Raw genomic sequence first — 13,764 nt, 5'->3', positions numbered from 1 at the left:
CGCTACCGCGGGAGCTCGGGCGGAAGGCGCACGCTCTGATTGGTTGGGGTTTTTTGTTAATATCTCGTTAACGAAGCTTCGGACAATATTTTCGCTAAGGAAAAAGTTGTTTCAAATCACCCCCTGAGTCACCCTGTTCAAGGAACTCCGACATTTTTGGGACATCCTGTATACATACATAATCATACGCACACGTTTCTACAGGTGATGACATTTCTTACGAAACTATACGTAACACCACTAATAGCTATCTAAAAGATGTTACATCTTTGGGCTTGCTTAACTTTAGTCATTTTGCATTTGACATAATTCAAAGGTTTTAAAATCGCAATAATAATACGCGGAGTTTGTGATGTTTTAATGTTTACAATTTATTTCGAGCTCTTACTTGTACACGATCAACTGCCGCCAAGACGGACATAGCCGGGGGGCGTGGCGAAGACCGATCGATTTATTACGATGATATGCACAGGTTCCACTAAAGGATATTATTCGAAAAAATTATTTATAAAATTTAATAAATACGAAACTTGAATTGTCCTGAATGATCGAAATAGTAGTTAATAATATTGTATGCCAACGTTTAAGATTTTTAATGAAAAATTCGGTATCTTAGCCAGTGCGATTGTCTCCAAATTAGCGTTACCTTACTTGTAATAAAAAATTGGCTGTACTTCCGAAAACCGGTCAAACCCAATTTGACTGAAATTCTGCAAACAACTTCATTTTACCTAAAAACAATGTTTGCGAGAAGCGTTTTCTGCGACTCGAAAGTTAAGGTCCAAATTTTGCGAAAAATGTATTTTACCATTTTAGTGTCACTCCCTGAAATTTAGAAACCTTCCATCTTTCGATTCGACTGAAATTCAGAAAATAGGTTTCTTTTACTCAAACACATTATTTGCGAGAAAGATTTTGGCGACTTGAAAAGTTAGACCTAAAATTTTACGAAACAGGTTTTACTACTGTAATGTCAGTTTCTGCATTACCGACACAGCGTAGGATGAGATTATAACATAGTGTCACAGACGAGGTATAGAATAGACCTACCAAGCAATGTATTTTTGTGTTGCCGGTTTGGGGGGTCTTAGGACCCCCTTACCATTTTAGTGTCGCATGCAAAGTTACCGGTGAAGTCTCAAAACAGATTGTAACGCTACGCGTGGTAGGAACTAGAATTAAACACGACTAAAACTAGGTTATGTTTTGAGAGTCAAAGCCCGCGATTTACAACTGTTTCTGTTAGAGTAACAATTTAAAAATCGTCTTATGAACATATTCCGTTCAACGGAAGAGAACGGAGGAAGAAAATAAAACGATATCACATTCGTCTTTTAACCTTGCTGTCCTATTCCGGTTTATTTAACGCAAAACAAATTTCAATCCCTTGCAATAACGTAATTTGTAAAAACAGGACTTTAATGTTTTTTAAGAGCACCTGTTGCTGAACCCCACCTATGTATCATGCGTTTCCGCATACATTAATGATGGTCTATACGATATAATACAGACATATAATAATAAAAAATAATAATAATAATATCCTTCTACTGTACTAAATTATTTAAAAGGAACATATCGAACCCGTACACACCGATTTTGCTGCAATTTTGCAAGTCTGTAGAGTAGCCAAAAATATTCGATACATTTTTTTTTAAAAAGGAATTCATTCTCCTCCATAGCTATTAGAACAATTGAGGGCTCGGATACAATAAGGGGACTAGCGCTCGAAAATGGGAAAAATTATTGTCCGAACGCTAAGAAAGATTGGAAACTTAAATTTTGTTAAACTGGATTTTAAAATATATAGTGTTGTAAAGCTCGTCACGGCACACATTTTTTTTCTATTTACAGTATTTTTATCGAATTATTAGTATTCGAGACAAAAATTATAAACAAACAAAATTTTGACCAAAATCATTATTTCTTTAAACATAAGTTGCGATAACTTGAGTAAATATTAACGGATCGTTATGAGACTTGAAACTTTCGGGCGAGATCGGGCGGAATGCTGTTACTTTCGTATTGCTCGAGAACCCGAAGTTTTCGGGATCCCGAGACTCGTTTCGGACTGCAAGCATCGCCGCCATGAGCGGGCAATTTGATTTCAGATCGGCTCGGCAAAACTCGGACGCGATCGGATTCCTTCAGTGTCGCATCTGTATTCATATTCAGGAAGTTAAAATTGGATGGCCATGATATTCTGGCCTATCTCTTGAAATCGGGTGAACGGTAACGCGTACCTTTTTTTACGACCCTGATGGGTTTTTAGGTAAAACCTTTCGAACGACGCGGCTCGGAGGTCATAAACGCTAGACTAGTGGCATAAGGACAAAGTCAGCAATAGGCCATTCAGTAATGACTATGCCAATTTCTATCATAGACGTGTCAGTAATGGATTACTAGTGTTTTTCTGATAAAAATAACACCAAACATGATATAATTCTGATTATTTTTATGACTGTAATAGAAAGTACTTGGAGTAAAGTAATTGAGGAAAGTAATGAAGAGTACTTGAATTCTACGTGAACTTTTCCACGGGTTGGGGTAACTTTGAAGTGACGGTGGTGAAAATTATAGTAATGAAAAAACGAGTATCCCGCTTGCTTTTTTTAACTCATTTCGTATTGCCAATTTAATTAAAAATTTAAATCCGAAATTGTCGGATTTAGTATTATTCACTTTCAGAATTATAGAATTCTAAATTTCGAATTATTCACTTTTTTAGTATAAACTTAATAGAGACAAGTTCTTCAAAATAGGCGATTTTTTCTCAAAAGACAGGGGGGAAAACTGCCCCTTTTGCACCCCACTCCGGATGCCCATGACTGACACGGAACTGATATGTGTACCCAGATCTTAACGTAAGCGCTACATACGCTCGTATATTTACATCGTAGATGTTTTTTTTTTCTAATTTTTAAATAGTTAATTTTCGGTAGTTAATAAGGACAGAGCCAATCAATTTGTAACGACACGTAGGGATTTAGGGGCCTCGGGTCCAAAAGACTACCAATATAAATTTTACAAAAACGTTTAAATTCATTATTTTCAATGACTTTTAAGTGTCGTAGGATGGGCACCGTCTATTTAGACACGCGCGAAGTGCAGAAATTTGCGGGAATGTCAGTAGCAGCGTCAATTTTTAATATTTTTCCGTGTACGACATGTGAAAATATTAATTAAATGTTCCACTTCACGAAAAATACTAACAATCAATTTCATCTTGCAATTTATAGCTTGTATAAGCTCTCAAGAAGTGCCATATTTCAGCGCCATATAGGCTCCTGATCCCCGAAATAGGTTTTCAGAAAGAAATCCGGCGTGAGTCGTTGACAAACCGAGCCAAAGCGTAGCTTAGCGAAAGCCCGCCCTCTATGTTAAACTCTCACTCTAAACAAGTCGCACGTATACAAACACGCACACATATTTAAGTATTTCAACACATTTCAGAGTAGTTCTTGAGTTGGCCGCTGTTCATGAACAGAGGTCGCTAAATTCAGTCCTCAAATTATGGGTCGGTAACACAGATTGGGTGGCGACACGAAGTCCCATAAGGTGATAGGTCTATTCTATACCTCGTCTGTGATAGTGTGAATGCTGAACCGAAATTCTTAAGAGCGTTCCAAATGACTGTTTACATTACTGACACTTGAAATATGACTACGTTACACCCAAGCTTTCCACGTTTTCTGTTTGCATTCAGCAAAAGATACAGAGGTAATTGAACATAAAAGGATTACCGATTTTTTTTAATCACTTTACCACGGTCCCCCTCTTAACAATATTTCTGTTGACTTATACCGACACGTTTCCGAGATATTTGCGAAAAACTTCTTCTGACTTACTCCGACGCAACGCATTCCACTTTCCAACTTGTCCCGGGTATTAGTATTGGTTGGGGCCAGACGGGTGCGGGGCGCGCGCCCGCTCGCGGGCGCGTAAAGCGTGTTAGCGGACCGATGTGTAAAAACGACCAGAGGGGATCCATTTTACCAATTATTACAAGATATAAAATGTGTATATACGGGGAACTAATAAAGAGAATGTACTATATACTGTTGTAATTTTATTTTAGGCAGTGTCGGTAACGTTGGAAATGGCACTAAAATGGTAAAACATTTTTATCTCAATTTTAGGTCTTTACTTTGGAGTCGCAAAAAATCCTTCTCGTAAACATCGTCTTTATGCAAAATAAAACTATCTTCAAAATTATAGTTAAATCCGGTTTGATCGGTTTTCGGAAGTTTCGCCAAAAAATTTTAACTCATATAGTGCTTTTCCGTATTTATGTGTTTTTATGCTTTGGAAAGAAACAATTTTATATGACCATTCCGTAATCACAGTTTAAACAATATAAAGATAGAAGAATGTATGAAGCAGGTTTGTTCTTTAACTAGGAACTTAAGAGGACTTCCGTTACTTATAATAATATGGATGAGTTTTAAGTTTTTAAATTGAAAATTTTAAAAGTGGACATTACGTATCAATATTGCACATCGGTGTTAACGTTTGACCGCAGGGGCTTTTTATTTTCGCTTCGCAAATATTCGAATATGTAATTGGTCGGAATTCACACCATCTATAATTTGTTACGTGTTTTTTTGTATCTATCAAATTTGGACGTTGGTTAAACGCTCTTGATACTTACCGTACATAAATTCTTAAAATTACAATATCTTTTTTTAAGGTTTAATAAGGAACAACACACTGTCGTACAGGTTTACGCTATTATAGATTCTTTTTTGGTTGGTTTTACATTATCTGTAATTTCAGGTTCATCCCAAGGTTGAATCTCAGCTTCGCCGAACACGATAAAAACTAAGTTCCCGATAAAGTAAATGCCAGCGGCTAGATAGAAGACTATGCCCCATTGTGTCACATTCGCCTGTAAGAAAAATATCACGAATTAACAACTTAATCACTTATATTATGTAGAAAGAAGCTTTGTTGATGTAGAGACACATGGGATATTACCCGGCACTCCGTACCTCCCAGCTAGATATACCTCTACGTGTGAATTCGTCATTATATTAGAAATTACCACATTTCGCATACTTTCAAACTTTCTACTTATTTCTCATCAACCCCAATATACAGTGTATGTATCCCGTAACCGGTGGTACAAGCGGAGAGGTGGTGATTCTATGCGAAAAATACCCTGGTGGCATTTTTGGTTGGCCAACAGTAGCCAAATTAGTTGGGATATAGTTAGCGTTTTTGCCTACAAATTCCCCAAATAGGGCCTAGGACAAAAAAAAGTTACAATAGTTTGCCTACGTATATTCAATGTTGGGCCTACAATTACTATAGTTGGTTAATTTACAAAAAAAAAAATGCAACGATGATACAACATTGGGCCAACCAAAGTAAGCCAACATTTAAATGTCTTACAAATGTCAGAAACTTTGCTACATCCAAAAACCTGTTATTCTATTCCAAGGTGCGATTTTTCATTTCTTATTTATAAATGCGTACATACATCGCAGTTTGCTAATGTCAGGCCATAGTTGGCTCACTAAAGTTTTGTTGTATGTAGTCTTGGAATTTATTCATTATTTTACATTTTTACACTTTAGTCTAAAGAAGTGAAAATAAAAGCAGTTCAGAAAAAGGTGTTTTTGTCATCGATACCCAGATAGCACACGACGTCTTAAAGATGTCCATTTTCCGTCTGTTTTTGGTCTGAAAGTCTTACGACCTTATTAGGACATCTTTAAGACACCTGTCTTCAGACATCTTAAAGACGTCTGTCTTAAGGGGGTATAGGACTATTGAAATCTTGAAAAATTGATTTCATTATTATTAATACTGAAAGTGCCATGTTTTGTGAACATTTACAAAAATGTTTCGTGAAGAAATCCGAGTAATTACAGAAATTATAGCGCTAAACGTAATTGAGTGCGTAGGAGACTACACTTTGAAGCCGTTTATCTCGAAACTATATTTTCAAACACGGTGTACATCATAACTCTTGAACGAATGAATATTTTCACTTAAAATTTTAACTGAAGCTGTAGAATTCCATTCTCTATTCTCGTGTGGAATTTCCGCATGAACATTAGATGTTTGTAAAACATTTTATAACTGATTAAATACGATTTTTCCCCATAAAAATTTGGGGGAAAATTGATTCGTGTGTAACTTTTACCATTTTCGTTTAACAGTCGCGTTGACAACGCTAGCTCAAGCGGACGTATTTCACGAGCGTCACCAGTGTTTACGTTTTGATCGCGTGTGCCAAATTCCCTTAGCGTTTCTACAAGGTGTGTTTTTCGAGTGTGAGTGAACCTGTGTCTCTCTCCCAGTGAAAGTATGCACCTCATTGCACTCTGTTCACCATGGCTACCCAATCTAGTGTAAATACCCAAAGTCTACTCATCCCCACTGCCCAGAACCAAAATGATTCCACCAACAAGAGAAACAGCTACGCTGCTGCTGCAAAACGAGACGTATTCCCCAAAAAGGACCAAGCAATTGCCATCGAGTCAAAACTGGATATCCCTTTATCCGAATACACAACTGAAATAGGCAAACTGGTCGGACCAACCAACATCAGATTCGCCTCCAAAATTTCCAATGGACGGGTATGCATGTTCCTAGCCAGTAAACAACTAGCGGACAACCTTACGGACAAATATAATACTGTCAATATAAAGGAGCATTCACTGGAACTTCGACTACTAATCACAAAACACAAGAAACTGATGCTATCGAATGTCTGTCCCGTTATCCCACACTCTGTTATAACTGCAGCACTTGAAAACATTGGAGGTAATATGACCTCCCAAATAACATTTCTAAGAGCAGGAATACCTGAGCCTGGTTTTGCTCACATACTTAGTTTCCGAAGGCAGGTCTATATACATCCCGACAGTGTTTCAAAAATTCCCGAGTCACTACAAATAAACTATGAAGACACCTCCTATTGGATATACCTTACAACTGATACGGTGACATGCTTTCTTTGCAAACAAGCAGGGCATATTGCAAAAAACTGTAAAGTTATTCCTAAGGCGACATCTGATAAATCCAGTGATGCAATCTATTCTCAATTACCGGTATTACCCAAAAATTTAAATATCGCCTCTCAGGACCAGGATTCGTCCATGAGAAACCAGAAAAAGGGTTTTCCTGAGCTTCTTCCACCTCAAAGCCAAATTATTGTATCTTCAATCGTGGGAAACAAACGCCCTCTCTCCGACACAGGTTCCTGTACAAAAATTGACAAACTGGAAAACCCAGTGGACCAAAACAAGAACATTCCTACCAAAACTGACGAGGAATGGAAACCTACGAAACCGGCACAACTGAAAAAGGTTAAGAAAAGTAATTCCATCACCTCTGATAACTACAAGTCCGTTGATGATCTCTTGGATCCGATCAAATTTTTCCTCGAAAATTCTACAACAAAGTATCCCCTAAATTTTACACAGTACAAAAGTTTCTTCGATAGGGCATCGGGAGTTTTAAATCCAATTACCATTGCTTCAGAGTACACTGACGACACTGCGTCTCTCATCGCTATGGTGAGAGAATTACACCCAAAACTAACAGACCGCTCTGCCAAGTATAGAAGCACGAAAATTGCGAATCTACTAGAAAAAACTCTAAATGATCTTTTTATCTCCTGCTCTGAAGACGATTCCCACTCATTGTCTGAAGACACAGCGAAGACACACGAATAACGCTTATACTCAGATCTAATAAATGGCTATGAAAATTATCCAATGAAATATGAACGGTTTTTACCCCCGTCGCGAAAGTCTACAACTGCTTACCAAGGAACTAAACCCTTCCATAATCTGTCTGCAAGAAACAAATTTCAAGGATTCCCTCTGTGCTACGGTCAAAGGATATGATTCCGTATTCAAGAGCCGTCTAAACACAAATTTCGCTAGGGGAGGTGTGTCAATCTACTTCAACAAATCCTTTCATCACAAGACAGTGTCACTCACAACTAATTTAGAAGCTGTCGCGGTATCAATATTATCCCCTAATGAACTATGTATCTGTAACGTCTACATCCCAAACCGCTGTGACTTCAGTCTCCTCGAACTCAAGAACCTCATTCATCAACTTCCAAAACCATATATCCTACTAGGAGATTTCAACAGCCACAATCATCTGCGGGGCTCGAAACACACTGATTCAAGAGAAAAGAAAATTGAAAAGCTTCTAGATAAACCAGAAGTCTTTCTTCTAAACAATAACCAGCTTACTCATTTCAACACCTCCAATGCATCCTTCAGTTCGATTGACCTCTCCTTTTGCAGTGCTGGTATAGCTCACAGGCTAGACTGGGAAGCTCTGGAAGACCTCTATGATAGCGATCACTTCCCTATTAAATTGGAATTTCAAAACCCTCATCCTACCTTATACAATCACATCCCGAGATGGAAATTTAAAAAAGCTGATTGGGTGCTTTACCAATCTTCAATTAATACCAAAATTGACCAACTGAAAACTCCATCAATCGATAATACAATTGACATTGACTGCATTGTCACAGAATTAGTGGACACCATCGCTGAGGCGGCTGACCTTGCTATACCAAAAACGTCCCGCAAATCAATTAAAAAACAACTCCCTTGGTGGAACTCTGAAATCGAAGAAGCTATTAAACAGAAAAAACATGCTTTCAACGGCTATAAAAAACATAAGACTACTGACAATATGATCGAATTAAAAAAACTGCGAGCCATCGCAAGGAAAACAACAAAACAGAGCAGTGGGAACTCGTGGATCACCTATATCTGATCGTTAAAATACAATACCCCAAGCTCCAACGCATGGAAAAAGATCAACACAATTGGGGGAATTTTGACCTCTACATGTGTTACGGCATTACAAAGAGCTGATGGGTCCATTTCAGCTGACTCTACTGAAATTGCTGACGTACTGGCCGGTAATTATGCATTAAATTCCAGTAACGAAAATTACGAAAAAAAATTTCTCATCTTTAAACGTGACACCGAAAATCACTTTGGCCCGAGATTCGAAGAAAACAATAACTCAACTATAAATTCTCCTTTTCTGTTATCTGAACTTATGTCAGCACTTAAGCAATCTAAAAACACTAGCCCAGGGCCTGATAAAATCCCCAACATTCTCCTCAAAAACCTACCTTTGAAAGGCTTAGAATACGTGCTTAAGTTGTTCAACTACATATGGACTCACAAAGTCTTCCCAAATAGATGGAGAGAAACTCTTATAGTGCCAATCCAAAAACCTGGAAAAGACCAATTGAAAGCCAGCAGTTACCGACCCATCGCCTTAACATGCAATATGTGTAAGACCATGGAAAGGATAGTCAACAACAGATTTAAATGGTTTTTGGAAAGCAAGGGATTTTTCAACATCCACCAGAGTGCTTTCAGACGACACCGATCTACTCTTGACTCTCTGGTTGATCTTGAAACATGCATATGTGATGCATTCATTAACGACCAACACCTTCTGGCGGTCTCATTGGACATTGAGAAGTGTTATGAAATAGTGTGGAGAGACAGAATCCTTCATATCCTACTCGAAAATGGAGTTGACGTATCAATGCTAATTTTTATCAAAAATTTCCTTCTAGAAAGATTCATCCAGGTCAGAGTTAACGGACATCTCTCTAAAAGGGTTAAACTTGAGAATGGAGTGCCTCAGGGATCTGATCTGAGTGTTACACTTTTTTTAATATCCTTCAATGACATAACTAAATGTATTCCCCAGCCTCTAAAAAAGAGTGTCTTCGCTGATGATGTTACAGTATACTGTACTGGAAAGGATTTCCTCCTTACACAAGAAATAGTTCAGGACTGTGTCAAGAACCTCCAAGTGTGGGCAGGGAAAACTGGTTTTAAATACTCCAAATCAAAAACCAAGTGCATAGTTTTCTCAAAAAAGAAATCTTGTATCCATGACCCCACTCTCTACCTGAACAACCACCAACTGGAAGTAGTACACACAATCCAAATTCTAGGGCTCCTCTTTGACCAAAAACTCACCTGGATCCTCCACCTTAAGTACCTGAAATTAGCGTGTAGGAAAAAGCTAAACATCATTAAAAGTCTCGCTAAAAGAAATTGGGGATCCGACCAAAAGTTATTGATAAGTACCTACAAAACCATTGTCAGGTCCAAACTGGACTATGGATCTGTGATATATAATTCGGCCAAACCAATCGCATTTAACATGATCTCCCCCATACACAACGCTGGATTGAGAATTGCTATGGGCGCCTTTATCTCTAGTCCAATTAGCAGCATTCTCGCTGAAGCTGGAGAATCGCCACTAGATCACAGGAGAAAACAATTAAGCCTGACCTATACGACTTCGATTGCCTCAACGCCTCACAACCCTGTGTATTGTAATCTTTTCCTTGGAGACTATCGGGAGGATTATAAAAAACACTCCAATGTTCCTGTGCCTTTATACATTAGACTGAACACTTACTTACAAGAAATAAACTGGAAACTCCCCAGGATTGCCTGTAGAAGACTTTACATATCACCTTTTTGGGAATTTCCATCACCAACTATGAACACTGGTCTTCGCGAACTTCCGAAAAACCAAATTGACTCAAACAACTTTAAAACAGCCTTAAATAGCATCCTTAACTCCTTTCCTAATTACATCCAAATATATACTGACGGATCGAAATCAAAAACCGGATGTGGATGCTCGGTGGTTACACCAGAAGATAATTTGCGATATAAATTACCGGAGTCCTACAGCATACTCAGATGTGAAACATATGCTATTTTACAGGCTGTGAAATTTATAGAAAAAAATGACAACTCCCTGTTTGCCATTCTCACTGACTCTATGTCTGCTATTGACGCAATCACAGACTCCAGCAAAGGTGACCACATTACCCAAGAACTGCAAGACACCCTCTATATTCTTAAAAATCGGGGCAAAGAGATTATTTTAATTTGGATACCATCTCATGTGGGTATTGAAGGAAACGAAAAGGCTGATTCCCTAGCCAAGTCAGCATGCTCACTACCAGTGCCTGACGTCCCTATCTCTGTGCATTACAATGATCTCAAAACCCCGATTCGTATCGCAGTCCAGGCCCTATGGGATGAAGAATGAAAAACGGGCAAAACCACCAAACTGCACCTGATTAGGAAGTATATCCCTGAAAGAAACGGAATCTGCTTAGAAGACCGGAAAGACCAAGTGACACTCACTCGATTGAGAATCGGTCACACTCACTTGACCCACTCCCACCTCATTACCAAGAATGAACCGACAGAATGTGATGTCTACAAAGTACGTGTCATCATCCAGCACATACTGGTCGAATGTGTTAAGTACTCAGCAAATCGAAACCAACATAAAATTGGCACCGACCTCAAACAGATGCTCACCGATCCGGATACCTTCAACAATGTGCTCACCTTCCTTGAAGATATTGGAATCCGACAACTGATTTAGCGTCTGTGCTCACCAGTACCTGAGATGTCTGAGCCCCAGGAACATTTTTCTTTTTTTCCTTTTCTATTCTACTTTCTTTTCTTTTCACTAATTCGCACGATGACTAATTGATCTTACGCACCCAATGTAGTCGCTAAAGACCATAGAAGTAGATGCGACTCTAAACGCTCAATTAATAAAAAAAAATTTCGTTTAAATTCGCCCAGCAAAATTTCACACGATAACTATTAGTGTAGAATTTACTCACCCTAAAGCATTTTGCTTTTAGATGATTGGTTCACCTGGGACTATGTACACCGATTACAGCTGCGCGGTACGCGGGACCATGTTTAGCTTCAAATAACTTGAATAATTTTCAACATTCTGACAATTTTTTTATTTTACATTAATTGTAAAAGCGTACATAAAAAACTATGAAAATGCCCGTATGGTGATTATTTGGTATCTAAGCAATCCAACCGGCAAGAAACCGTCGATTTCAGTCGTTCAATAGTTCTATAACCCCTTAAGACGAATGTGAAATTTTAAGGAATGAGTATAAAGGTTGAATGATGATAGTTTGTAGAATATTTCGCGTCACTGCGCAATTTTTATAAACAATTAATACTAGTTATGTACCCAGAAATTAAAAGTGTTTACAAGGAAGTGTGTTGGGTAGTAGCGAACAGCGGTTGCGAGTAATGCAGGAAGAAGTTTAAATGGCGACGGTTCGCCCGCGTATCCGCTGTCTCCCTTTCGAAAGTGTTCCCGGTTATTAAGGGGGTAGACACGTCACGTGACCTGGCCGATTTGGCTGGTCGGTATTAGAGAAATGATAATACCGATAGATACGCGGCTACCTTGTGAACGCGAGAGGGAACTGTTTGCTACTTCCATATTCTATTGTGAACGTGGAAATAAATTTTCAACTGTTGCGTTATACTTGTAAAAATTTATACGGAAAGTCTGCTGGTAGTGCAAATGTAGAAATTAATTGTACATTTTAATTACTTGAAATGTGCTTATGCTACAATATGCTACGTTGACAGTAAGGAATTACAAGTGAAAAGAAAAAATAGATGAGGGGATGTCCCCAGAAAATGAAGTTTGTTAGCATAGGTTAGCTAAGGTGCTATTGCGATGTTGCCATCGATTATACAAGGACAGAATTTGTTTATTTTTCATTGTATCAATATGACAGTGACACCAATGGATTCCTGTCATTCTCCCGATTAAATTGACAGAAAATAATTTAAATCGGACTATTTTTATCGAAACAGGCTTTTAATTCTGCAAACAATTTTTTCACGTAATTTTCTTAATTATGGTCGAAATTATATCATTTTTGTGGCCAATTTAATTAAGAAAATATAAGGAATCGATTAGCGTCATTTTCGCAAATATCTGATTGGAAATTGCAAAACATCAGATTCGTCACTGTTTAGTGCGCAACATTGTATGGTCCCACCAGTTTCGAACATCGAAGCCCACGAAACTCAGCGAGACACATGATTGTTGGCGAGCATCGCGTTTGACGATTCTAGCCAGAGAATCACCCCGTATAAATGTTAAGAAACGATAGTGTGAAGTGGCGCGCATTTCAACTGCATATTGACAATATCGTAGCTTCTAGGGTCTAGAATATTAGTTCGGTATTACGACGTTCTTCACCAGAGCACTTATGCGTTAATGAATTAAAAAATAAATGAATTGGTCAATTAGTTAAAATTAATGAACTGTGCTTGATTTTAGTAACGCCTTATTTAATTGCACTTACAAACTGAATTACTAATTGTAATTAAAATAATACTTTTTGACGCGCAGCATGAAGCTGCGCACCCAAATGGTTGGGCTCGGATTATCGGGAAAGACCTACCAACCCCACTCTTTTGCTTTCTCGCTGCGAGCGAGGACCTTCGGGTCCTAGTAGACCACCCGCTGACAGCCGAGAGCAATAAAACCGACGGGCCAAATAAAATGTTCATGATTTTGATAAGTGTTGATGAAAGTATTACCAATGGAGTTTTTAGAGTTTCTCGATGAAAATTCTGTCAAACATGGAGCAATTCGGCCCATTTTTAGTGAAAGTAGTGTGTGTCCTAATCATGTATTCATAAGAAAAAATGGATCGAATTGCTTCGCGTCTCGCATTCATTTCCGTGGACATGAACTCACCAATCCATCGGTGGTAACACTTTTATCAAGGTGTAATGAGAAATATAAACATTTCAATATTCAGTCGACCGAGGATCTCTCGCAGGTTCGCTATTTCACTCGCACTCAGTTTACGTCGTTCAGTCTCCTTGGCAAGCGGTTTCGGGCGAGGGACCTAATAACGGTGAATTTATTTGG

At 38.4% G+C, this 13,764-nt stretch overlaps 1 protein-coding gene across 2 annotated transcripts in view; it reads right to left on the bottom strand.

Annotated features, from left to right (window-relative positions):
• Positions 1–4,716: 4,716 nt before the first annotated feature.
• LOC143377199 (putative inorganic phosphate cotransporter) overlaps positions 4,717–13,764 on the bottom strand; it is a 163,058-nt gene continuing 154,010 nt past the window's right edge. For both annotated transcript variants that reach the window (XM_076828245.1, XM_076828244.1), the window contains one exon: positions 4,717–4,888. In XM_076828245.1, the coding sequence (XP_076684360.1) occupies positions 4,724–4,888 (165 nt within the window). In that variant the 3' untranslated portion in view covers positions 4,717–4,723. The remainder of the gene's footprint in view (positions 4,889–13,764) is intronic.

This window comes from Andrena cerasifolii, chromosome 15, assembly GCF_050908995.1.
Source record: "Andrena cerasifolii isolate SP2316 chromosome 15, iyAndCera1_principal, whole genome shotgun sequence".
Taxonomy (NCBI): Eukaryota; Metazoa; Arthropoda; class Insecta; order Hymenoptera; family Andrenidae; genus Andrena; species Andrena cerasifolii.
Note: the sequence above shows the minus strand (reverse complement) of the source record. Positions and strands in the feature narration are given on the sequence as shown.